Genomic DNA, 26,123 nt, shown 5'->3' on the forward strand with positions numbered 1-26,123 from the left:
TAACATGTTCACAGAGTACGTAATAAGGAGGTTGAAGGCTCCCTGACGACCTGGCAGCCAGCGAGGTAAGAACTAGCGCTACCGACAGCGTGCTTCATGTCGTCGGCCCTCCTCAGTCCCAATCCTGCTGTCATTTTGGTTGTAAAATCTAAAGCGACGTGATCTTCATATCATTTCAATCAAATGACTGGCAAGCTGCGAGAGGACATGCGTTGCATAGTCTCATTTTTGTAAAAGATAATGTATATACGTAGAGTTGTGTTGACACGGGGAAAGGTCTGGAAGAAATCGCACTGGGCCAAAGAATGGTCACAGATTTGCAGTGCAGCTCTGAGGAAGAGGCTTTCATTTTGACTTTCATACTGCTAAGTATGTATATAAAACAATTCTGTATTTCTTAGCTTATCATATTTTGTTTGTTCGTTTTTGTCATGCTTTGTTTTCAATATGCCCCTACTGTAATAAAAATACACACCCACAATATGAACTTAACTATGTAGGTAACCGCCTTCTAACTGTGGTATTTGGAACTGGACATGTTGAGTGATGAAGGAAATTTACCTAATTATAGTTTTGGAAATTTATGCCACAGGTGCCAATTATAATTTAATTCGCACTCCAACAACAAAGTCCCAACACAAATTATTAATCCTAATAATTTGCTACTTTTGACACCAATAATTCGCACTCTAACAACAAAGTCCAAACTTTCTTAAAAATGTCAAGTTACGAACTAACCCTAAACCTAATTCTTTTGATTATTAATCCTAATAATTTGCTACTTTTGATTAATTATTAATCTTGATGATTAATCAAAAGTAGCAAATATAGTTTGTGTGAGTTTCTTATGCAGAGCTCCAAATGCCAATCCAGATCTGAGGTTCTGGAGGAAAGTATGTGGTTTCTACATTTGAAGGCACGAATGCTTTCTTATAAATCAGTAGGTCTATGGCACGGTTGTGTAGAGAATACTAAGCAGGTTAAACTCTCGCCGTTCAGGAACTGTCACCAGAAACACGTGCATTTGAGATTCATAAAGCCAGAATGTCTGTGAACTGGTGATGAGATAAAGCAGGCTGGCTGAGAAAGAGCTTGGAAGAGAAACTCCACTTCCAAAAAAAGTGAGCCGGTACATGAGTCTTGGGTCCCCTTCAGTTTCTAACTTACTGGGGCCAACTGATGCTTGAGATATAACCAAAAAAGATCAATCTCAGGTTTGACCTCATTTCTAGACTTAGTCGACTATTATGAGAGTATGTCTGTTACCATCCTTAACACTTCCTAGAACTGATTCTAAGAAGATGAGAATGAAATACGGTTGTCCCTTCAACGACACAGGTGTCCCCCTAACACACAGACTTTTTTCAATAAACATGTCCAGCACTATAAATATATTTTCCTTTCCTTATGATTTTAACATGTTCTTTTCTCTAGCTTACTTTATTGTGAGAATACAGTATTTAATACCTATAACATATGAAATATGGGTTATATGACTGTTTATCTGTAACGCTTCCAGTCGACAGTAGGCTGTCGTTAGTTGTTAAGTTTTGGGGAGTCAAAAGTTATACGCGGATCTTTGCCTGCGTGGGGGTTGGTGTCCCCAACTCCTGAGTTATTCAAGAGCCAACTGTACAGAATAAATGGGAAGAATCTCTGTTGGTGTCTTCCGGTTAACCGATCGCTCACTGTACTCACGTGATCATGTCCTCGGGTTCCTTGTTCAGCATCTGGACGTTAGTTAGCATCATACACCTTCCCACTTCTTTGTCAAGATGCCGTAAGATGTTGTCCACAGCTTTTCGTACTTGAGAGTAATATAATGACATGCCTGGAAAACGTGTGAGAGTTACACCTTTGACTAAATCTACCAGGGAATGAAAGCTCAGTTTGCTTATCCTCTATATTTTTTACTTAAGACTTTCTAGTTGTCCATGGCTTCTTGGAGCAGAGTCCAATTCAATCTCTTATGTGCAGGACTCTGGCACAGTGCCCTGCAGAGTGGGTGTTCACCAAATAATCATTTAAATTTAATAAATAGGAATGCTAATACTTTGAAGAGAAATAGTTTCCAGGAGAGTTGAAATAAGCAAAGAAATAGAAAGTTCTGTTTTGGAATTTCCACGTTTCTGGTTTAATATAAGAAAATTCATCACTGTTGGTGATTATATGAATAAAAGATAATTCTCATTTGGGATTAGGATTTTCATAACTTCATATTATTTTCTGAAATATACGTGTGGATTTCTTTTTAGTAAAATAAACAAAAGGACTTCTCATTATAAATTTTAAAGTGAAGGGAAATGTATTTCAGCTGTATTATTTTTACTGCTTTCATGTGTTAATGTACATGCAGCGGAAGACGAATATGTATAGCATGTGTATTTCATACATGCATTTTATATATTTATGTATACACTGCAAATGAAAAATAAATTGCTTTGCATTTTCAATTTGTACTTTAATAAAATAGTTGGTAATGGTTCTTTCTCATGCATTAAATCTTTATGGACTCATTTAAGCATGCAGAACTAAGAATAAATGTTTAAAACAAAACGTTTCCTTATGCTTCTCCTTCAGGGTTTGGAAACCAGGAACTATCTCAACAAAGTTTGTAGTAGGCTTCTAAATTCAGGTGCTCAGTCAGAAACGAACGCAGAAAAATCACCTCTTGGGATTAAGATCGCTAAATTAAAAAGAAAATAATCTCGTGTAGGCCAAATCCACAGTATAATCTGGCATATGTGGTATTTGGCATGGTTAAAACACAGCTTACACTAATTTTACTGAAGAAAAGAAGAAAGAAATGATAAAAGTGAATGAATATACACACACACAGACACAAATATAGTTGCTTTATAAAGAGCCTTATCTAACAAAGGACAGATGTCTTAGAAACTTACCGTAAATTGTAGATAATAGGAGAAGTATGAAACGGCCATGGACAAAAGTCTAACATTTAAATGGCAATGTGTTTACCACAAAGTTCCAAAAAGCTTAAAGGGCAGGAAAACAAATCCCAGTATTGAGTCAAACGACGCGATCACGTTGGAATGTTCCATCAGCTACTTTTACAAAGATTTTTTTCATAGTGCATCTCACTAAAGGTAAGTATGTCCAGTCATTTTAAAGGCGTAATAAGGTCCAGAGCTAACTCATCTTTGAACCCACCTATCATTTTGGCTTCCTCTTCTGTGAGTGTTTTACTCAAGTATGTTTTCTTCACTCTCAGTGTGTTTCCGGAAGGGAGAACGGCGCCTGTAACGGGCATGGGGGGCTCGCCATCTTTCTGCTGCAAGCTATCCGCGATGACCAAGAATGCCCGCAAGCCGATGTTCATCCTCTGGGAGAGACAGCGTGTTCAGGATACAAGCAAAGACCCAACCATTGCAGTGCAGTTAAACCATCAGCTTTTTAGAGAAGCTGAGCATGGCCCGCCCTCTAGATTATACTAATCTAGTAAAAGGCACAGGAGTTTAGGCTGAACCTATGAAAACGAAATTAAGTTTCTGCCACTATCTGTTGCTGCATCGCAAGAAAACAGCTGGGAAGAGTTTCAACAATCTTGGACGGTATGTTTGCGATGGTCGCACTCTTATTGGGGGGATCCTGGGTGCACCCCAAAAGGACAGGCAGTCACCCTCTGGAGCAGCTGCAACTAAGGTAAACTGAAGCAAAGATAAAGCTCTGCGTCTCCGGGGAAGAGAGAGATGCCACGTGTGTTGATTCACAAAGACTGAACAAAACAGGAGTTCTGAACGTGAGTCACCAAACAAAAATCGTCTGCTCTTAATTGCAGGTGGCTGACTTTTGATTTACAAAAGCTAGCAGGTTTGAAAATAAATTTTAAAAATGCAATGCCACAGAATCTGTTACCGATAAAAAAAAATACACAAATTTGTAAGAAACGCTGTTCTGGGCTGGAACGTTATCTTCCACAGGCCCAGGTAAAGCATAATACTGGCTCTGGAAGGTGACTCGGTAATGGGCTCCCAGTAGCAATGTCTCACAAGGCCAGAAGACACCAGAGCATCCGTACTTCCTTAAACAGCCGTGTGTAAAACATTTACATTCACATTTTCAAAACTCATGAAATAGTACGTTCCGAAAGCGAACTACTACTATTCTATTCTAGGCCTAATCCTGGCAATCCAGACAGAATTTATCTATTCTGAATAAAATGTATTCAGAACTGCTCATCAACTCTCGTCTTTAAAACAGCCATGCAAGGAAGGTATGATTATTCTCATTTTTCAGGTGAGGAAACTGAGGCCACCTAACGAGTGAGTGGGAAGCTATACGTCGAAGCCGGGTTTTGCCCGAATCACCTATTCTGGGGTCCCGGACTCCATTTTTTAACATAAAGTAATATTGGTTTCTATTGATTTTAAACTATTTATTCTAGCCTCAGGAGTAATAATATTCCGACTAGGATTTTGTGGCAGTGTCTCTGGCTCATTTATACCCAATTCGACGTGTACTTTGTGATTTTGTGGTCTTTAATAATACCCTCTCTCCGTTTTCTAGAAAGAACGAGTATTAACTTTAAAAATCTTAACTGGATATTAACATCCATTAGCGCCCTCGTGTATTTTAGTAGTTCTTCCATGGAACGTTTTCTAGGCTTGCATATTTTTTGAGTTTCGAGAAACGTGTGTAGTCAGGCAGCCGCCATCACAGTCAAGGAATAAAATATTTCCATCGTCCCCCAGAGACCCCTCGCGCCTCTCTCTTCTCAGTCCCCCGACCCCAGGGTCTGACAAGCACCATCCTACTTCTGCCTGTAGCTCTGCCTTTTCCAGAACATGACAGAAATGGAATTGAACAGCACATAGCCTTTGCGTCTGGCTTCTTTCACTTCACATGACGCTTCTGAGATGTTGCTGCAGGATCAGAGGCTGCTTCCTTTACACTGTCGGCAAGTACCCCACTGCACCGATGGTTCAGTTTGATGAGCCATTCACTGGCGCCTGAACTTGCTCTGATTTCTTAGGGTTAGTGAGTATGAGTATGGCGGCTGTATGCATTCACGCCAGCCTCTGTTGATGTTTGAATTTCTCTTGGATAAATATCTGGAGGTGGAAGAAATGCTGTCATACGGTAGGTGTCTGTTTAACCTTCTAAAAACTGCCCTGCCGTTTTCTAACGTGGCCGTACATTTTTGCATTCTCACAAAAATAACGTGACATCGCAACTGCTCTGGATCTTTCTCGGCACTTTTCATTGTGGTTCGAATTTCCTTTTTCCCAATGACTGATGTTGTTGACATCTGTTTATGAGCTTGTTGGTCACTTGTGTCTCTTCTTTGCTGAAGAGGCTGTTCATTTTGCCCATTTAAAAAAAAAATTTTTTTTTTTTTAATTGTTGAGTTGGGAGTTCTTTATAAATTCTTAATGGAAGTGCTTTATCAGATACGTGTTTTGCAAATACTTTCTCCCGGACTGTGACTCTACACTTTATGAAGAGTGTCTTTTAAACCACAGACATTTTATATTTTGATGGTGTTCATTTTATTTTCTTTTGCAATTTACGTTTTTGGTGTCCCGAGTAATATTTTGCCCACAAAGATTTTTACCTTCTGTTTTCTTCCGGAAGATCTGTAATGTTGGATTTTAATTTTAGGTTTGTGATTCATTCTGAGTTAATTTTTGCCTGCGGTGAAAATTATAGGCGAGGGTTGTTACTTTCCAGTGGTTGTGCAATCGTTCAGCTCCGCTACCTGGAGAGGCCATCCGTTATCACTGAAATGACTTGGAAATTTGTCCAGAACCCTTGACCGTACCTGTGTGGGTCTGTTCCTGGGGTTCTAGTCTGTTCCGTTGGTCTTTATCGTCATCCTTCCGCCAGCGCTGCCATTGGAGTTTTACAGCGAGTTTGAAATCAGGGCATGCTAGCCCTCCGATTTTATTCTTTTGCGAAATTATGTTGGTTATCCTAGTTCCTTATACTTTCCATATAAGTTTTAGAAAAAGCGATCATGCTAAGGGATTTTAATTGGGATTATTATTGGGATTATTGGGAACAACTTACCTTTTTAGAATCTTAAGTGCTTCAGTGCGCAAACAATTTAATTGGGGTTATTATTGGGATTATTTGGGAACAAATGACCTTTTTAGAATCTTAAGTGCTTCAGTGCGCAAACAGGAGTTCTCTCCATTTAGCTGGGATTTCTCTGATTCCTCTTAACGTTTAGTTTTCAGTATACAAATCTTGCATATATTTTGTTAGCTTTCCTGCTAAGTCTTTTGTTTTCATTGCTACTATAAATTGTTCAACTTCTACTTGTTCATTCCTACAATATAGAAATACATTGAGTTTAAACATTTCTCTAATATCTTGGAAACTTTCTAAAATAACATCAGTTCTAGTAGTTTTTCTGTATATTCTTTGATATTTTCTGTATAGGCAATCATGTCTCTGAATAAAGTAAGTTTTATGTCTCCTTTTTTAATCCATATGCCTTTTATTTCTTCTTCTTGCTTCTGGCACTGGCTAGGACCCCCAGTTCCATGTTATTAGATCAAGACAAACATGAGAGAAATGGGGGGCCGAGAAATCCTCTCACAGGCGAGTGAATTCTTAAGACGACGAGGGTGAGTATCGTACACCATCTAGGCCTGAACAGACACAAGACGCTTATCTGGAAATCTCCTGTTGGGTGGTGGTGTGATACAGGCTCTGCGGTAAGATCACTCTTCAGCTCCCTGGGCCTCGTTCCACTGGCTGCTTCCAAAATGCTATTTAAGACCCAATCTGGATTTGTTTCTTGAGAAATTGTGCCTCATAACATATGTCATCAAGCGTATGCCATCTTCTGAGTGGACTAGCCTCGCCCTGTGTGTGCTGTTGAGCGGGGTCAGGGGTAGGCCTCTGAGCTTCTGGTTACCAACTACTGATAAACCAACTCTTCTACATCCCTATTAGGTCAAGAGAAATAGAAGATACTCGAATATCTCCTATTTTTCGACAGTTTTTTAAAAAACTGTAACTCCAACTGCTCTGCACAGAGAGGTTAAGTAATCCATCCTTGACTGGATGAGGGAAGAACCGAGGGTAGGCGTCACAGATGGTGATAATGATGGTGGCAGCTTTCAATGCTCCTTTTAGACAAACAACCCGGTAACTCTGATAGTTGATTGTAAAAGATAGTAGAGCCCTGTCTCCTGAGAAGTGAAAGATATTTGGAGAACCTTCCGAGCAAGCGAAGTTTGGGGTCTGGGTCCCAATCCGACCCAAATGCCCTGGGTTTGCAAGGGCTCTCTGTCTCCCTCGCTGGCCCATGGGCCATGGCTGCAGCCATTCCAAAAGCCGTGATGTCATTAGACGACAGAAACTCTCGTCTGGGGGCTTCTCCAGCTGTCCTCAGACCTGTGGCAACCTGAGCACCGAGAAGAGATCCAGGCTGTGGTGGGAAGAAGGGGGGCGTGCCAGGAGACCCGGGCTCCCTTTGCTAACAAGCAGCCACTTATTTCGAGCCTCTGGCCTCTGCGTCTCCTTCCTCACCGACAGAATGAAGGAGCCAGATGACGCCACAGTGATGACAAGAACAATCTTCAAAAAAATTTCTTAGGGTGTGCAATTTTTTTCTTTTGATCTGCGTCCGAGTTTGTAATATCGTGAATGTCACAATTCTGCGAGGTGATGTAGAGAGTACGTCGTCCATCGCGCTGGTGGGAAGGCTGAGGTCCAGGGAGGTCAAGGCCAGACCACCGGTAAAAGCGGCAGCGTCCGTGGGAAGTGGGAAACCCAGCTCCGCGGACTTCCGGTCCGGCGCTCTCCCTGAGGCCCCACGGCGAAGGCCGCACGGAGGCGGCTTGCCAGGAGTACTTTTCTCAGCCAACGGTGCTTTCTAAACTTGAACTTGGAAGGTGCTTCCCCCTTGCCCAGGCCCCACTACTTCGCGCTGTGTCTCATGCTGTGTCACTTGCTTCCACAGCCCTCCTGGCCCCGAGTGTGAGGCTGTCTCAGAAACACGCTGGCATACGTCGCTTATTTAACCTCCCTGGATTTTAGGATTTTATTTGTTCCTTTGATTCATCGCTTCCCAATACTCCGCTTGTCAATGTGCCTCAGAATAGTTGGAAGTGAAAGTACTGACTTTTCTAAGACAAAACCACTTATGCTGTAGTGAGATTATCTTTTTTGGGGGCCAAAGTTTACTCGATCACGTGAGATCAGAACACGGTAGCATGTCGACCCTTAGCGTTCTAAGCCTATTCACCCAAAATCCTACTTCTAAAATTCCTCCTCTGTACTGTTTAGTCAAATTACACGGACACAGATAGGAGACTTCGGAGAAGATGTCGTCACCCACTACTCGAAGTCACAAATGTGTGGCTCTGCCAATGCCCCCCGCTGCTAGAAATACCGAGAAGGGTCATTCGTACCTCTGGGTTGAGACTGAAAGCTTTGGCTGGCTTTCCCACGCAAAGAAAATCAAAAATGATTTCTTTCATTGCAAAATCTAATCGCTCCTGTAGTGAAAAAGAGAAAACCAAACAAAATTTGTGAAAATACAAACTAAACATGAAACGTCCACTTTCGTCGCATGCACCAAACAGGTGGCTGCTAAGGAGAAGAGGGGTCCTGCTCAGTGTCACCGGTCACCACACCCGCCAAACCTTTGGTGGAGCTGCTTCTGTCCTCATGAGGTGTGCAGAGATGCTTTCATTATATAATGTATGCAATTAGCCCCCAAAACACGGGATGACGAGTGATCAGAAAAACAAGAAATGGAAAATCACAACGCTTGGAGTGTCTGGGCTTATGCACAGTCCCAACTCCTCCTGTTGGTACTGCGAATGCCGATAACTTCCTGAAACTCCATTTAAAATGTAATTAATAATAAAAAAAAAATACCACTGCAAAATTGCCTTTTTTCCATTCTCTAAGATTGTGAATCCTTGGGCTCATATTATAACAGGCAATTCTGCAAGTGAAATGAATAATCAAGAAACTAGACATGTCAAGGTTACTTAAATGAGAAGGTTGGGGCCAGATTCTAATAATTTGAGACAGCGGCTGTGAAGATATGACGGGTTCATTTTATATAACTTATTCCAGAATAATCAAAGCACATTCTCAGCCACATGGCAACTACATGTAAAAAAGTTACATTAATTTATCTGCCTGCCAAGCAAGTAACGTCCTTTCCCTAAGCACAAACATTACAGAGGTGTTTCACTGTACCAAATGTACAGAGAGATAGCGTATATTAAACAATCTTTGAAGCAACAATTGAACCTTAGGTCTTTATATGAATTGTACTTCAACAGTATGTTCATGCCTCTCATTTCCCTTTGCCCACAAAACATTTTGAGGTGCCCTGGGCAAGCACTTTCATGCACATCTTACAGATACAGAGAAAAAATGTTCTGACTTTGTTTAAGGGTATAGAGCTGGCTCGTGGCAGAGCTCGAGCTGGAATAATCATCTTTTAAGATTCCTTTGCGAATCAAAAAGTTGGGATGAAACCGTTCACTCACAAAAAGGTTTTAAAAAGTAAAGCTCTTGGGTCTAAATAGTAAACTGAGCACGAAAAAACTATGTTTAGTATGACTGGAGCCAGTTTTTAAGTAAATTAGAACACGTAAAGTTATCAGATCAGTTCTTGGCGAAGTGTAAGCACCTGACGAATGCCGATGGTCCCAGTACGTTCTTACGCACAGGGTGAAAGTTACAGTCTTGTTATTTACCCCTTGAATTTCACGAAATGGTCTCTTCCTGATGCCCTCTAAACATCAGACTCTCCTTCCTCCTGACTCGAGACTCCAGAGCAGAGAAGCGGGGAAAAAGGCAGAGGCTACGAGTTGACAGACCCTTTTACTAATGGGCTCTGTGACCTTAGATGGGTCACTTAAATTCTGTCTCTTAGTCCCTTCGCTGGTCAGATGCTGAAAACACTTGACATACCCATGTTGCGGTTTGCTTCGAGGCAAAAAGCAGAAGCTACGTGTGAAAACACTTGCAAAGCCATTCTGAAAAGTGGACACTTAAGGGGTTATTTTGGACGCTTCGGCCACTGGTACTTCCTGAGGGGGTGACCAGCTACCCGAAGGCAGTGGGAAGACTCCGTTACCTGGGCGATGAACTGAATGATTTTCACGAAGATGTTGAGAGGCATGTCCCGGGGCACCACGCCGCGGGACCCTTTGGGGAAAAGAGTGGCGATGATGGTGATGAGCCGGCTGAAAGATAAGGGGAGAGAGAGAGAACAGGAAGGATGGGCTGAGCCCAGTTCCTCACAGAAAACGGAAAACGGCAGGTGCGCCATCTTATCTGAGTTATCAGAGTCACAAGAAAACAAACCACTGCATCCTTTCTCCATTAGCATAATTACTCTGTGCAAACTGTTTCTGGAAAACTAAGGGCAGTGGGGAAAATGGCAGCCACTTCCTTTGTTAAGGTGACAAAGGCAGCCCTGGACATGGACCCTGGCCGTCCTGGTCGAGGCTGGAGTTTCTATCACGGCTGCCGACCCAACGACTCAGGAGAGCCTGAAGATGTCCTGAGTACCGAGATCTTCTAGAAAGTGCCAGCTTCGACCAGCTTCTGGCTGGGTCAGCGTAGGTAAGTAATAAAACGAAACACTCTCTCCAGTGGCTGAGGGACGTGTGGCCACGAAGCCACGCTGGCTCCTTACCTCTGAGTAGCTGTGTTGCTTTCGCATTTAATTCGAATCATGTAAACCCAAAGTAACCTGTACAGAGATTCCAGGGCAACTCGGGCCATCTTGGGGTCTTTATTCTACGACAGAAACCAGCACGTGAGATTGAGAGTAAACAGAGACAGGCGTATGACAATTATTTTCTGGATGCTGGGACACCGAAGGCCCCGGGTGGGTGGCAAGTCACCCATGAGGCACACCCATTGTTGGGGACTCATGGGGTCTTTGCTCCCAGTGTCCATGGGGTAAATCATCTATGACGAGGGACCCAAAGAGCCCTGAGGCTGAAACAGAGGCGTTCTGGGGGAGGCTTGTCATCCTCTCCGTGGCCAATGTGAACACTTGAGACTGCCTTCCTCCTCCAGCTCCAGGGAACCCGATCGGCCAAGAGGAGAACCGATCTGTCCTATGTCACTGTGTCCTGGTAGACGCTGTTACCGCCTTGCCTCCCTAGCCCTTGCCCCCCACCTCCCGTCTAACCACCCTCCAGCGTTTACTGGGACAGCTGTGCGGCAGGCGCCCTGCTAGAACCAGGCCACCGAGAGGAAAGATCACCTTTTCCGCCAGGCGGTCACCAACTGTGGGGGACGCGGACGGAATATAAACGACTAAGGTGTCAGAAAACTGGCAGGGGCTGGGGCTGGCAGATGGAGAGAGGTAGCCGGTGGCAAACCCAACGAAGAACAGGAAACGGTTTCCGGGGACGGACGGAAACACAGGTGAACCTCCACTCCTCACCCGTTCACCTAGCAAACACCTGAGCGGCCACATGGGCCAGAGACTGTGCGTGGCACTAGGAACCTGGGACTGTGTGAACAAACGGTAGGGAAGGAGAGCATTTTAGGTGACAGCACATGGACGCCAGGAGAGCTGGTGAAGAGGGGCCCCGTGCCAGGGCCTGGGGACCGTCTGCATGCCAGGGCCTGGGGCCCAGCGAGCGGCAGTGGTCGGGAAGGCTCCAGAGGAAGGTAGGGGTCACATGAGGGACCCTGTGTGGCATGTGAACCAAGGGGACTGCTTCTCATGACAGGAAGTGCTATGAGCAAGGAGACCACGTAAGAAGGCCTGGCTGGCGGGCAGGATGGCACAGAGGCCAAGACACCAGCAGTGGCTCAGCCGCCGAGGAAGCCACCAGACTGTGTCCCACTTACGCTGTCCTGCTTATGTTCCCCTCTATTTAAAAAGCGCCGTTGGGTGGTTGCCCCAGCGCCTGTGGGATCAAGGTGACACTTCCAGACACGGTGTACCTGGCCTACCTCTTCCGCCCCCACCCCGTCATTCTCCCACAGGCTCCCCGAAGCCCACCAGGCCACGTTCATTCCCTCTCCATGCCAGGAGTGGGGTTCCCTTACGCCCGCCCCTGCCCCTCTGCAGTCCACTCAAATGTCACTTCCTTCGTGCAGTCCCTGTCCCTCCCCAGTACCCTGAATCCCATCCCATTAAGATCACTTCCTCCTGTAAAGGGGTCAAACCCATGGCGATGGGAGACCAGGCTTTGGGTGGTGAGCACACAATGTGACATACAGGTGACGTACGTGGAACTGTATGCTTGAAACTTATGAACCAGTGTCACCCCAATAAATTCAAAAAGCAGAATTCAAAAATAAAACATACGAAGAGTAAACAAAAAAGTGTGTCCGCCAACTCTGAAGCCCCCATCCCATCACTTGCCCCATTTCAACTATAATCTTGTTCCTCCCGCAGATAACGTGTCCTGACTTTACGATAATCACTTCTCTGCTCTACTTTGTATTTTCACCATCCAAAATTATAGTTTAGTTTAAGCTTTCGAAATTAAAAAACAAAAACAAAAAACTCTTCTCTCCCCAGGGTCTCCCACCCTCACGTGAACTGCTAGCGGGGCCCTTCAGCTTTCCGTGGGGACTGGTTCGGATGTCTGAAGGGACACTGTTCACCCCGACATCTATTGGGTCCCCCCGTTCTGCAGGGGACTGATACGTGTTTGCTAAACTGTCTTTAAAACACTCGACTTTCTCACAGGTCTTTTGCTTTACGTTACGTCTCCCCTTCGCTTATTCGTGTATCTTGTCCTGTTTTAGCTGTCGTATTCTTAGGGTTTTTGTAGAAGTCGTAACTGTTTAGAAATTACCTAGGATAAAGTTTATCTTTGAACTATTTTCTGAATAAAGACGTCTCGTGAATAAATTCTAGGGAAATTATAGGAAGTAGATTTTTAGATTTAGAAAAGCTAAGTTTCTTATTCTATGTAGTTTTAAAGTAACTTTTTAGTGTGGTCATTATTATAACATTCTACATTTCTGTACACACTTCAGTCTGTTTCTGGATTTCTTTCTTCGTTCTGTTCGTCTGTCTGTTCACGCACTAATACCACACCATTTTAATTTTTGAGGCCTTAGAATGCATTTTACTATCTGGTATGGTCTACCTTCCACTGGCCACTGCTCTTTTTCTTCTTAGGGTTTTTCCAGATATTTCTGCATGTTTATTGTTCCAGATAAACTTTATAAGTATTCTAGCTCCAGGAAAAAAAAAAAAGCCCCAACTTTTTAGATGTATACATTTATACATAAAGGATGAATTTTTTTGCCTGTTAGTAAAACAGGTAAGATTATTAGCTTATATTCTATTGAACGTCTTGGTGACATAAGGAAACTTTAAACTACTAAACTATTTCAGGAATTCTAGCTATCCTTCCTCCACTGACTGCACCTCGCGAACGTCCGCGACGTGCTGAGTGGGGTTAAAAGCAGACTGCACGCACATGTGCCTGGGCTTGCACCCGACCGGCTCTGCAGTGTGCGGGGCGCGGCCAACCTGGGGGAAGGTCCTTCATCTCTCTGGGCCCCCATTTTCCCTGTGAAGAGCTGTGAGAACCCCATCTGCCTCCCTGCGGTCTGCAGAGAATGGAGCAAGTCAACACGCACAGGGACCACGCTCTGCCGCTGCCCCAAAACCAGATTACGAACGAGGCCCCAGGGCCCCGCAGGCAGTGGGTGGTGCGGGCTGACTCCGGCTGCACATGCCGGGGGTGTGAGTGCTGCCTCCTCTGTGAATCCCTTCGCTGGTGCATATCCGTGTGTCACAGGCGCTTCGCACAGTGCTCGGGGTTCTGTCACGTGCCTCATCTCACACTGAGTCCCCCTGGGGTAGGGCCACTAGCAGCTAAGCTTCGCCCAGGAGCCTTGAGCAACCTAGAAAGCATCCCAGGGGGGATACGATGCTCTCAGCTTCTAGAACGTTAGTCTACCCCCTTACTTGTGTGTTTCCCGCCAGACTCTGAGCTCCTGGAATTCTGGGTGGTTCGTCTTTGTGTCCTCAGTGACTGCCATACAGCAGGTTACTGGTGAACACCAAATTTTTACAAAGCACATCGTGAGTAGCAGCTGAAAATTTGATGCATAAGCAAGATTTCTTTACACAGAACCCACGTGGCAGGCAACTCCTTCCGTGTAGCCGAAGCTAATCCACGTGACATCACGGAACATCTTACATGCGCATGGCATTCTGATATTTCAAAAGTGCTTCACATACCACGACATCCGCTGAGGGATTCTAACATGGAAAGAGGCCAAATGACTCGCTCGAAGTCATCAGGCTCGTGAATGACAGCCTGGGTAGCAACTGACTTCTGCTCCCCAAGGGCTGTTTTCTCAGAAACTGCAGTGTATACAACACACCGTGCTTAGGACGTCAGGTGCTGCTCTCAGTTCTGATCAATACGTTAACTGATTTTAACGCTCACGACAACCTGGGAAGCAGATCCTGTGATGCTCTCAAGCCATGAGGCACGGAAGGGCTGACACGTGGCAGAGCCAGAATGTGAACCTGGGCGACCAGGGTGTCCAAAGCGTCAATTTTTTTCCACTTCAGTTTAGTTTTTTGTGGCGGCTGCTCAGAGGTGCTACCGGCAACATCCTGGATTGCTCTCTGCTTGAAAACAGGACTTCTCCCTCATTGCCTTTGTGTTCCCATTGCAGCTAACATAATAGGGGCTGGATATATATTTCCGAGATGCAGATGTTTTTAGCACATGACTCAAACCGCTGGTTTCTGTGTCAAAGAACTCTACTTCGAGATCGAAAGCGTGTTCTCCCATTGGAACCTGCTTCTCCATTAGCTATTTAACCAATAGATTAATTACGGATCTGAAGTTGCATTGATAAAACAGTCCAACAAACTGGCCGACTTCGGGGTGAACCTTTCCCGGACCCCTGCACTTCACTCCGGTCACGTGACACGCCAGCCTGCCCGACACCATGCCCGCCTGCTCTAAATGTTGCTTTTGACTTAGTTACAGCAACTCACTGCAAACAGTGACAAGCAGAGAGGACTGAATCCACCGATAACTTAACTGGTGACAGGTTCACCGGATAGACCAGAGTTTAAGGTCCATGAGCGGACGCCAAGTCACCTGTGCGTTTCTGGAGATTCTCGTGCACGCTAAGGTAAACATCTATCGCCACAGATTGATAAACAATTTTAGTCACCTTTCGATCCTGTCATACTCAGATAACTTCTGGTTTTCTCTTCTATTTCAATGAAAGCCACTTAGGTAAACGAATTTCTCCCTGCTGTATTCCCTTGCACGTCACAGTCGAGACCTTGATTCTTTGTGGCATTTCCGTTTGATACTTGAATCAATTTGCTTTGCTGGTATTTCACTCTTTTTCATGACTATATTATCCACATAACATATATGCTACAGTTTAGAATACCCTCTATAATTACTGTACCGGCGATTTACGGAGATCACTTCCCTATTCAGTGGCTGAATAAATAAAGAATTCATGAAAAGTAATACGCCTGTCATCTGATCGTTAATTTTTAGACTCAGTTTATAGGCGCTACGAGAATCTGTGTATTCCACTCTGAAATGTGCCTCTGACAGATCTGAAATGGGTGATAAGAGATGTTCTCGTTTTTAGAAATAAGGTTAATAGCAAAGCAGAATAACTACTTCTTGAAAATTAATATTTAAAATAGCTAGTACTGTCCCGCTCGTTTAAATTTGGTATTTCTGAAGAGAACAGTAGCTGTTTTCAAATAAATGGCGCCACACATTTTAGTGCATTCGGGCAGACTGGGATCTTTAATCTATTCCTCAGTGGCTCCACTTATGAAATAAAGATATTAATACACTTACTATTATATGAAAAGCTAAAACAAACCCTCCTTGAACTTCACTCTGCCCATTACACACAAATCTGTATTAGGTGCCGAAGACAAGTTTCAGCAAATCATTTCTGACAAGCGCACTTTTTTTGAGATTCCCTAGGAGAAGTTAAAAGACCTTCCTCTCACCCCCCGCCCTGCCTGTGCCCGACTCTAGTACGTCACCCTCTATCATGACATCCTGTTCGATCTTCTTTCTAGCAGTTACCGCTACCCGAAATTTTTTTTTCTCACACCTTTGTTTACTTGTTTACCGTCTGCCTCCCCCACTAAATCACAAGGTCTGAGAGACCAGACTGTGTTGCTGTCTTACTCACCACTCATCCCCAGCACCTACAACACTGTCTGGGACACGTGCAGAGAATTGTTGACCGAGTGACCGACTGAATAAAGGGATGCGTTCAAGTTCTAGCTCAAGCAGGGACTGAGATGAGAAAGAGGAGAACCTCTTTTTAATTCTGTACTTTGATTTCTAGGACGATGGAGCTAGGCTGACTAATGTTTCAGTTTCACATGAGGAGTGGCTGGCTATCTGGGCAAAACTTCTAGAAAATCATCAATAGCACCCATGAAAACACAGGGAGAACTCAGTGTGGCCTGTGACATTTATATAACGACCCATGACAATGCATGTGAGCCCCTACCTGGCTCATAACCGAGCTCGAATGACTGAGAACTATTCTTGTTATCAGTTGTAGAGTAAATACGTTTCTTAACTTTTGGGGTTTCTTTTTGGCTGCCAAGTTCAATGTCTTGGGTTCAAAGCCCAGGCTCATTACTTAAGCATGCGTGGGGCAGGGGGGACCCCGGGAGGGAGGGTAATGGAGGGAGAAAGGGGAAGGCTAATGGGGGAAGATGGGTTTGCTGGTCCTTTATGACATGACACTTCTGAAGCCATGTTAGTTTTTCCTCAGCTCTCCCCCTCACCCGCCCCTGCACACTGAGGACTCATGAGGTGTTGGAAGGTTTTCTGTGTATTTATGACATTTTCAAATGGTCCCATTTAATCCACACTGGGTTTACTTCTAAACATATGTGATACAATTTCCTTCTGATTGTAACTCGTCGAGGATATTTTTATGTCTTTTAGCCTCCACGGGGTGAATTTCCAACAATTTTTTACCCATAAAGCAAAATATCACAGCCTTTTCTTGGCCTAATAACTACCTTTCCCGCCTCACGGGGTCCAGACCTCTAGGAACGGCACAGGGCGCTCCCTACTCCCAGCTCTTCACCTGCCACGGTCTGTGCCACGTGTTTTGCAACCTCATTACATAACATCCCCCAAAGAAAGGCCAAGCTCCTAGAGGACGGGAACTCTATATCTAGTTGCTTTTATAGTTGACTTCCCCTGTTTTCCCCACTTCCAGAACCTTCCCCAGCACCTCACTCCATGACCGCTTTGTAAAACACTTGATGAACTGAGCTGAATTCTGGAATGTGGTTCGGCCTCTACCCTACTGACTCTTTGTGATCTACTGCCCTTCCCTTTCATGAAATCCCAAAGCTTGAAGTGTTTGTATGGAGAAACATCTTTCTGTAGGGCCACTGACAACCCAGTTATTAAGTCTTTTCGGCGGCCTTTGACCAGAGTTCCAAACATTGTTCTAACTTTGAAGCAATTAAGTTCCAAAGTAAGATTATGCTGCTGTATTTCAATCCCAACTTTAAACAATAAAAATTTTGGTCTTTTTGGCCACAACAATAAACTGTCATACAAAATATAATTTGAACTAAAATTCATCACAAGCACATTTGGCATAATAGATACCGAAAAATGCACTGTGAACATGTCATAATTTCTCTTCTTTGTTTTGAACAAAATGACCACTTTCTATCTGGGTAAAATGTAAAATTAAAAAAAAAAATAATAACAATAAAGCATGTTTAGCTGGAACCAATTACTGGATAACTTAAAAGTGGACCAAATCACACACGAGAAAGATACTGGGCTATGTGTTAGAGCTCTATGACAGATGGATAAATCCCTCAAAAAATACCTCATTATGTCACAGTTGATCACCCTGAAAAAGTTTCGTTTTTCAGAATACTTAAAAGCTTAACCCTATATCCACTGCTTTTATAGTTCAGTGCCAATTTGAAGAGAATAAGTGATTCTAATCTTGGATTTCACCATCAGCCTTTAGAGCCAGTATATAGCCGGTGCTTAAAACAGCTCTAGTGCAGATTATCATGTAATTATGATAAATGCCAAAGTAATATAATTAATCTTAACTACTTCACCAAATTAAAGTATCTTAGAACGAAAAAGAAAAGGCGACACATATAAGCGCACACAGGATTGTATGAGCCAGTACATTTCTCAAAAGTTCTAAAGGACTGAACATCAGCCTCCTAAAAGAAATCCGACATCTTTGCACACAGCTGGGGACGACTATGGAACCCATGTGCTAGGCGCACCAACATTGGGACGACTTTCATTTAGTTGTCCCTTGCCAACAGGTCACACTACAAGCCCCAAAGTGCTCATCACTCTCAAGGCACAAAGCCAGTTTCAGAGGGAATCGTTACGGCTGCTGTCACTGCAGCTTCCTGCGTCTCGAGAACCGTGACTTTGCCCCCACATTCCCCAGCCGCCTGTGCCACCTCCCCGAGGAGACTCGCTCAGTGAAGGCTCAGCACTGACCTGCAGACGCGTGGCCGGAATACAGCGCCTTAAAACGATCATAAAGAGTAGTGGCGGGAAATAAGTGTGTTCTGTTACTAAGTCAACCCTCCCACAGAATGGAAACCCCCCTAACCCCAGGAATTTTCCTAGAATTGGGGGAGGGGCGGGGTAGAGGAGCTTCTGAAATCAATTCACGTGCTTCTACCAATGAAGTATGACTTCCCTTTTTTAAAATCATTTAGATTTTTATAGTTTTTTTTTTTTATTGCGACAATAGTTGAATACAGAGGGGCATTTAATTTTACTTTCAAAGTGACCTTATTAGAAAAGATTACCCCCAGTTTATTGTGATTTCTCTTATCACTACTCACCTTTTAGAACTGGCTGTAATTTATAAGGACAACTCTAATTAATGTGTTTTTCATTATTTCAACAGTACAGGACAATTGTCCCACAAACGCTCACAGAAGCACAGATATCCGATTAAGAACTATATATGTTTTTATCTAAGAGTTTTTTGTTTAAGAAAAGCCAGCAAATACTAACCTTCAGGTTGGATAAGCAGTTGTTGAGGAAAATGTGCCACCTGCTTAGAAACAGCTGCTTCTGACTGACACAGAGTAGACAGGTCACCAGAGGGTACAAGGCCTGAGGAGAAAGAAGATGAGGTCACATGAGGGTTTATATTCTAACACACCAGGTGACGCGTGTTCTCGGGGGCCACAGCCAACCACCTCCCTCTGTGGTCCGTATAGACCAGAGTAAACGGGATATCAGAACACGATCAGGCCCAACAGGTGCCGTACAGAGGTGGACATTTCACCCACGCTTTCTGATGATGGCGGGGATGGAATAATCTAGAGATCTGTATAGTGTACAAGTGTGTGATAAGCGAAAATCACTGATTTAGCCTCCGGTTATAAATTTTCAAAGCAAACTCATTTTCCTCGCTCCCTCTCAGTCCTCAGAAGGCAAGCAGGAAGGCTCGCTCATTCTGAAAATGTTCCTGGCTTTTTCGCTCATAAACATCGACTAGCGTGTCCCCGTCTTAGAGGTAGATGTACGTGTTTGCTTTTGCATGTAATCTTCCTGTAATTAAGGAAGATTCCTAAAAGAAATGTTATTGCATTGGTAAACTCCACCAAGACAAATCTAACCACAGAAGGAATTTGCTTATGACGGAATAAACAGAGGTGCTACTATGCTCTTCCTGCCTAATGGGGCCAAATTTCCTGCAGCAACTGGAGAAGACAGAAAAGCTGATGGGTGGCCGGCCACCCAAAAACATACATGCAGAACCCGTCATCACTTAGCTGAACCAGACAGCGTACGCCTTTATGGCGCTCAAAATTTCGACTAGTGAAGATTTAAACCGACCGTTAACTCGAATTAGCAAAAAACAATTGCCCCAATGGTATTCGGTGCTTAACGACTCATTAACTTGGATCTGATTTTTAGTAACTTAATTTTAAACTGATTTTGAACTATTGCTGCCACCGAGTGCAGCTCTAATGCTAGCTAGTAACCTAAAAACAAAACCGGACAAAAACAACACACAGCCAAGCAATTCGTCACGATGACCACCTAATGTAGACAAATGAGCGGCTTCATCCCCAGGGCTGGCCAAGCAGCGGATCTGCTGGGACAGTGGTGACTATGCCCGTACTTGGCAGGCTAGCATAGACCATGCCGACGAGCAGAGACCCAGGCGGGCAGCTTCTGCCACACTGTTGCAATGACAGCTGGTAGACCCCTTGTTGGTCCATGAGCCAGAGCTATATTGACCACTGAGGGCAAAAGGCTGTAGTAATTTCAAATAATTTTCTATGCTGCTCTTCAGCGCAAAAGCTCCCCTCAAAATCGTTTTCTCAGTCATGACAGAGTCATGCTCCCAGGGAACTGCCTGTGTCCCAGCCACCACCCGCCCTGCCTGGTCCATTTTAGTTCTGAATATCGGGATAGGGTTAGCCTGGGAAGACTCTGGAAATGAGAAGAGAACCTGTGATTATAAACTTCAGCTTTCAGATTGGAGGGAAAATACCTCAGAAACTAAAACAAAAATCAAGTTAAGCCAACCCTGGAAGTGAACAACAGAACCCTTAGGACCAGAAGCATCAGCCGAGGTGACATGGCCTCAACCCCTCGCGTCACCGTGAGTCAACCGTGACCGACGTGAAGGGCGAGCTCCGCATTTTGAAACGCTGCCTGTACCTGGGCGAGCTGCGGGTGAGGCCCCCGTCAGTGCCCTCAAATGGATCCCGCCAAAGCAGAGAGTTTTTGTCTCTGCAGTTTTGTCATTGTTACTAACCAAGGAATGCTTCTTCCGAGAAGAGAGTTCCAGCGTGGTGTCATAGAGACTTTCAACAAAGTTTCTAAGGCAGGGGACATTGACTTCGTTTTTCACCGCCTGAAACACAGATGCATGTTAACGTTACATTAATTCCCTTCTCTAAACGAATGTGAAAAATTCTTAAAAATGAAAACGTAACGACTCACGGCAGCTACTGGGACAAGAATTTCAACGAAAAGCCCGGCCAAAGCATGCTTGATGTCTTTGTCCTTGACCTCGAGGAAGTAGTGTGCGCATTCCTGACAAGTAGAAAAAGAGTGAGATGCGCACATAAAACTTTAGGGTTTGCACGAATTTAAGGAAATAGCCGTGAATTCCATCATACGCACTGACGTCGCATATTCCATAACCTATTAACGAAATCACAGACTCGGTTTTCGTATTTAAGTTCGCCGAGGCCAGAATGACATTCGCCGAGGCTGGTTTTCTTCTCGTCCAGTTCCTACTCCGATGTCAAACCACTGCACCGAACAGACATGGCACCTACACAACCAGCCAGCAGCAGACAGTCACCTGCTGACACCGTTGATTCGCTCAGCATTCATTTCCAACAAATTCCTGTTGACCGCCTACTGTGTGTGAGGCCCCGGGCCCTTGATTAACCCACAAACGCAGACGCCCAGAGAAGGTAAATGTAGGAAGAGAGGCAGGAGACATCATACTTATTTTAGGCCCTGACGGCCCCGGATGCAGAGCTCTTTATTCACCAGCCCAGGGTTTTTATGATTCAGTTTTACGAGCAAGTCTGGAAGGCTCCCTGCCCCGCCTCAGATAAGGAAACGTTTGCGATAGTTCCTCAAGCAAGGATGTCTTTGCCTGTGGACTGTCGTCTGTGGGAGTATTTCCATTGCCCAGGGAATCACACAGGGGCCCGTCCGGAACTCTGCCAGCCCCGCTCAGTAACGTACTGTGATCTTCACCAGCTGTTGTTTTCATGTAGAGTCCAGGGCTGGGATGACACGTCACCATCTACATTAGCTACTACCATTTATTTCCAGTCGATGCTGGGACCCTCGCCAACAACAGCTACTAAAGTCCCCAGTCTGTCAATATCACACCGAGACTCCAGCCCAAGACAGGCACTGCCCGTGCAGAAAGGTGTGGTGACAGAATGCAGCTATGGTCTCCAGAATCGTGGTCCCCCCCACCCCTATCACGTGGCGTGTGTGAGAAACACGCTCTCACAGCGCCCTTCAAGCGGGGAGATACATGAATTATCAGTAATAAAAATAATAATGGTCAACAGCCCCTGAGTGCTCGCCATGCACCAAGAATCCTCAGAACCGCTGTCTACGGTTACTGTCATTATCACCGCTTTGCAGATAAGGTAAGTGAGGCTGGGAGGGGTTAAGTCTGACCTGCCCGAGGTCACAGAGCTGGAGCTTGATTTCAAACCCGGGACATTTGACACGCAGCCTGTATGTATTTCTTTGCAGATTTTCTGAGATACAGTTCACGCACCCTGCAACCCACCCATTTCAAGTGTACGATTCAAAGGCTTTTCACATCTACACCATGGCGCAGCTATCGATCACCACCACTGAATCCGGAACCTTTTCATTATCCTGCAAAGAATCTTTGCACCTCTGAGCAGCCATTCCCAACCTCTCCACCCATACCCCCCTTCCTCCGGCCCCACACGCCTGCTTCGTCTCTATGGATTTGCCTATTCTGGACAAGTCATTTAAAAGGAGTCATATAACATGTGGCCTTCTGTGACTGGCTTCTTTCACTTAGCACGATATTTTCAAGTTTATCCATATTGTAGCATGTGTCAGTACTTCATTCCTTTTCATGGCTAAGTAATATTCCATTGTATGGATATATCGCGTTTTGTTTATTATTCATCAGCTGGACACTTCGGTTTTATCTACGTTTTTGCTATTATGAACAATGCTGCTATGAACACTGGCATTCAACTTTTTGTGTGGATATATATTTTCATTTCTCTATGGTATATACCTAGAAGTGGCATTGCTGGATCTGCCACTTGGAACTGCCAAAATATTTTCCAAAGCTTTTGTGGCTTTTTACGTTCCCACCTGCACTGTATGAAGGTTCCATTTTCTGCACATCATCACCAGCACATGCTGTTACCCTTGCCTCTTGCTGTCCTGGTGGATATGAACCTGTATTCATAACCCTAGCTCTACGCTCTATATTGATTAAGATCCTCGTTAAATCTGATTTGCAGAATATGGAAAAAAAAAAAAACCTTCATGTACCAACATTTTGTAAACTCTAATAAAGCTGCACATTCTGTGAAATCCTCATTAATAACAATTCTTCTGCTGGCATATAATGATAAATGCCGTGGAACTGACACCTAAGCCTGTATGGTTTGGTAGATATTTTAAAAATAGACTCTTATAGTATAAATACAAAAGATTTCTTCATTATTTAAAGTTCTGATGACCATGAATGTTAACATAGCCAATTCAATGCTATCAACCCTAAAAAGTAAACGAATCAGCTATATTTTATTCACGAATATGTAGCCAATGGGTAAAAAAAAGAGGAAAAAGGTTAACCAGACATTCCACTGGACACCCTGTCCCAAAGATGATATTAAGCTCTAAAACGAAATTCTATGCCCGCGGCTCTATCATTTGGTCACAAAGCCCGTTAATAAATGTTGAGGGAAAAGTATGACTTTGCTACCTGGGTGAGTGGGTTTTCACACCCCTGGTCGGCCAACCCCAGGAAGGTGCTGTCCCAGCTGGCAGCTCTTTGATGACATTACCTGCATGAACTGAAGAGAGGCCTCGAAGTCCTCCACCGGGTACATCTTAATTCGAAAGAACTTCATCCCCATTATCAAGCTGATGATGCTCTGAACGACATACGGGCTCTGCTCCTTGTGCCGTAATTCTTTGAGCTCTGCCATAAATTTCTTCTTCACAGCAGGGAATCTAAGAAGAGAACACGAGTCATTTATCTGTTAAATAACAGACTACAATGGAGACCTCCAGCATCTTGGGGTGACAGGGATGGGGGTCCTTAGAATCAGTCAGAGTCAAGTGGCTATCACTGTGTAAGGGTTCGACACTGGGGATTTTGGAAGAGCCCAATCTTCTCTCTTCTCTTATTTTGTAAGATGCTCAACGTCTCTTTCAGGCTAGAGAGATGACCCGGGGTTATTTAGGTCCTCTCGAAATGGCCTAGCTCTCAAATCAAGCTCCGTTTCCTTGGGTTTCGCAATTCTCAGCATACTTACGGACCCCGAGGGCATGAGGCATCTGATTATGAGCGTATGAGCAATAACGTGCTAGGCCGGCCAGTCCTGACGGCGACAGGAAAGAACTTAGGCCCAGAGATGTCCCTGCATCCGCTTCCAGAGCTCTATGGTGTGGTTTGCTTTATAGTTTTAGGTTCATGATTATTGAGAAAAGATACTTCTAGGTCGAAGGGAAATCTAGTAATGGGGACATTGAAATCAGAGCTAAAAGGTGGACAAGCTCCCCATGTATGGGGGTTCACAGCTGAAAAGACCCAGTCCCAAAAGCGCTTACAGCATTTGTATTGTGTGAAAGTAAAACAATATTAATAATTAATATTGATGACAACAACATCATCATATAGGATTAAACAAAGAATAGACCTTAAGAGGATGCAAAGTACTAGCACATCTGTAAAATACATGGGGATGATGAAATATACACATAAAAGTTATCCAAACTATCGAACTATTTCTGAGAGGGCCCGTTTGACTGTTAAAAAAAAAAAGAAAAAGAAAAAAGAAAAAACAAGGAAAGCATTCTAAGACTCACTGACTCAGTATTTTGTTTCCTGAGTCTACCAGCCTGCGTTTCCACACAAGTAAAAAGTATCAATTAGGAACAAGACACGATTAGAGAGGGTAATTGTGATAATAAAAGTTAAATTTCAAATTCTAATGTCATCACTCTTCTACTTTTTCAAGAAAATTGATGATGATAGTAGCAGCAAGCAGACACATAGCCCTTACGATAAGCAAGGCAAGGTTCAGTGGGCCTCACGTTCAGTGATTCATTCGATGCCCACGACTCTAGTAGGGCACTATGATTATACCCATTTTACAGAAGAGGAACTCGAGGCAGAGAGTTTGCAATGCAGTGAAGTCACAAAGCTGGTAAATGGCGGAGCCAGAATTCTAAGCAAAGTGTCTGGCTCTAGAGTCCCTAACTCTGAATCTCTGCAACGTTATGTCCAGACCAGCGGTCCTCAAAGTGCAGTCCCCAAGTCAGTGTCACCTGGGAACTTATGAGTAACACACACTCCCTGGCCCACCCTACACCCCCTGAATAAGCAGCACTGGGGTGAGTCCAGCAGTCTTGCTGAACAAGCCCTGCAGGTGACTCCGATGTGCTAAAGCTGATAAATAGGGAAAACAATCAGACACCTTTGTAAGATGCTGTTCATCTGATGCACGTTACCCTCTTTTACATTTTTATTTCAACAACCTGTTGAGTCAGGCACTGAATGCTTCTCCACTTTATAAGTGAAGAAACAGATCTGGAAGATCAAAGTGACAGACTCAAACCCAGGTCTTCTGATGCCAATTCCAGCAATTTCCATCATACTCCAGTTGCACAGTTTGTGACAATGTATGGTTTAATTGGGAAGATAAGACTGTAGTATTGACCGTGAGTCACGTGAATAACAACAATAATGATAATGATGTCATTATGAGGTGTGTTAGCACGTGGTACCTGGCACTCTGGCTGCGTCTCTTTGACCTTTCGGGAAGGTTGAACGCCCAAGGCCAGATCACTTCCTCCTACACTATCCAGTGGAGGACACTGGAGAATGAGGGTCTCTTTCCAGCTGGGTAGAGATTTCAGAGGGGGTCTGAGCTGCTGGGGGGCGAGCAGAGGTCTCTGGGCAGAGATGGAATGAGGTTTGGGAGCAAGAATGGCGAGGAAAGCAACGAAAGTGACCCTTTCAACCAAGATTATAAAAATGTAATAATTCTGAACCGGAGTTTTAGAAATTCTATTTTAATTCAAGTTATTTCCAAACACTAAATAAACCATCTACGGTTTTAATTTTGAAATGTGAGTTAAAAAAAAATGGGTCTTATAGGTTAGATTTACATTGTTTTGAAGACCACAGGATACTAAGGGGCATGTCTTCCATTCTCATCTACGACTAAAACGGGGAGTCGGGAGAAGGCAGGTTATCTGTATAACTCGCTGTTTCAATATTCTCATGAGTTAGTGGCTGAAAGGCTATTTATTTCTCATTTAAAAATAAATATGGCTATCTTTTATTTTAAAAAGTCCCAAATGACATAATCATGTTATTTTAGCATAAAAATAATCCAAAAATCTATTTGTACTTAA

At 44.0% G+C, this 26,123-nt stretch overlaps 1 protein-coding gene across 7 annotated transcripts in view; it reads right to left on the bottom strand.

Annotated features, from left to right (window-relative positions):
* Positions 1–26,123, bottom strand: part of FRY (FRY microtubule binding protein) — a 320,056-nt gene that overhangs the window by 80,635 nt on the left and 213,298 nt on the right. For all 7 annotated transcript variants that reach the window (XM_039861088.1, XM_039861099.1, XM_039860841.1 and 4 more), the window contains 9 exons: positions 23,543–23,711; positions 20,946–21,038; positions 20,758–20,856; positions 18,996–19,097; positions 10,643–10,746; positions 10,079–10,187; positions 8,388–8,474; positions 3,172–3,343; positions 1,699–1,831 (listed from right to left, as the gene is read on the bottom strand). In XM_039861088.1, the coding sequence (XP_039717022.1) occupies positions 1,699–1,831; positions 3,172–3,343; positions 8,388–8,474; positions 10,079–10,187; positions 10,643–10,746; positions 18,996–19,097; positions 20,758–20,856; positions 20,946–21,038; positions 23,543–23,711 (1,068 nt within the window). The remainder of the gene's footprint in view (positions 1–1,698; positions 1,832–3,171; positions 3,344–8,387; positions 8,475–10,078; positions 10,188–10,642; positions 10,747–18,995; positions 19,098–20,757; positions 20,857–20,945; positions 21,039–23,542; positions 23,712–26,123) is intronic.

Source organism: Pteropus medius, unplaced genomic scaffold (assembly GCF_902729225.1).
Source record: "Pteropus medius unplaced genomic scaffold, Ma_sr-lr_union100, whole genome shotgun sequence".
Classification (NCBI taxonomy): Eukaryota; Metazoa; Chordata; class Mammalia; order Chiroptera; family Pteropodidae; genus Pteropus; species Pteropus medius.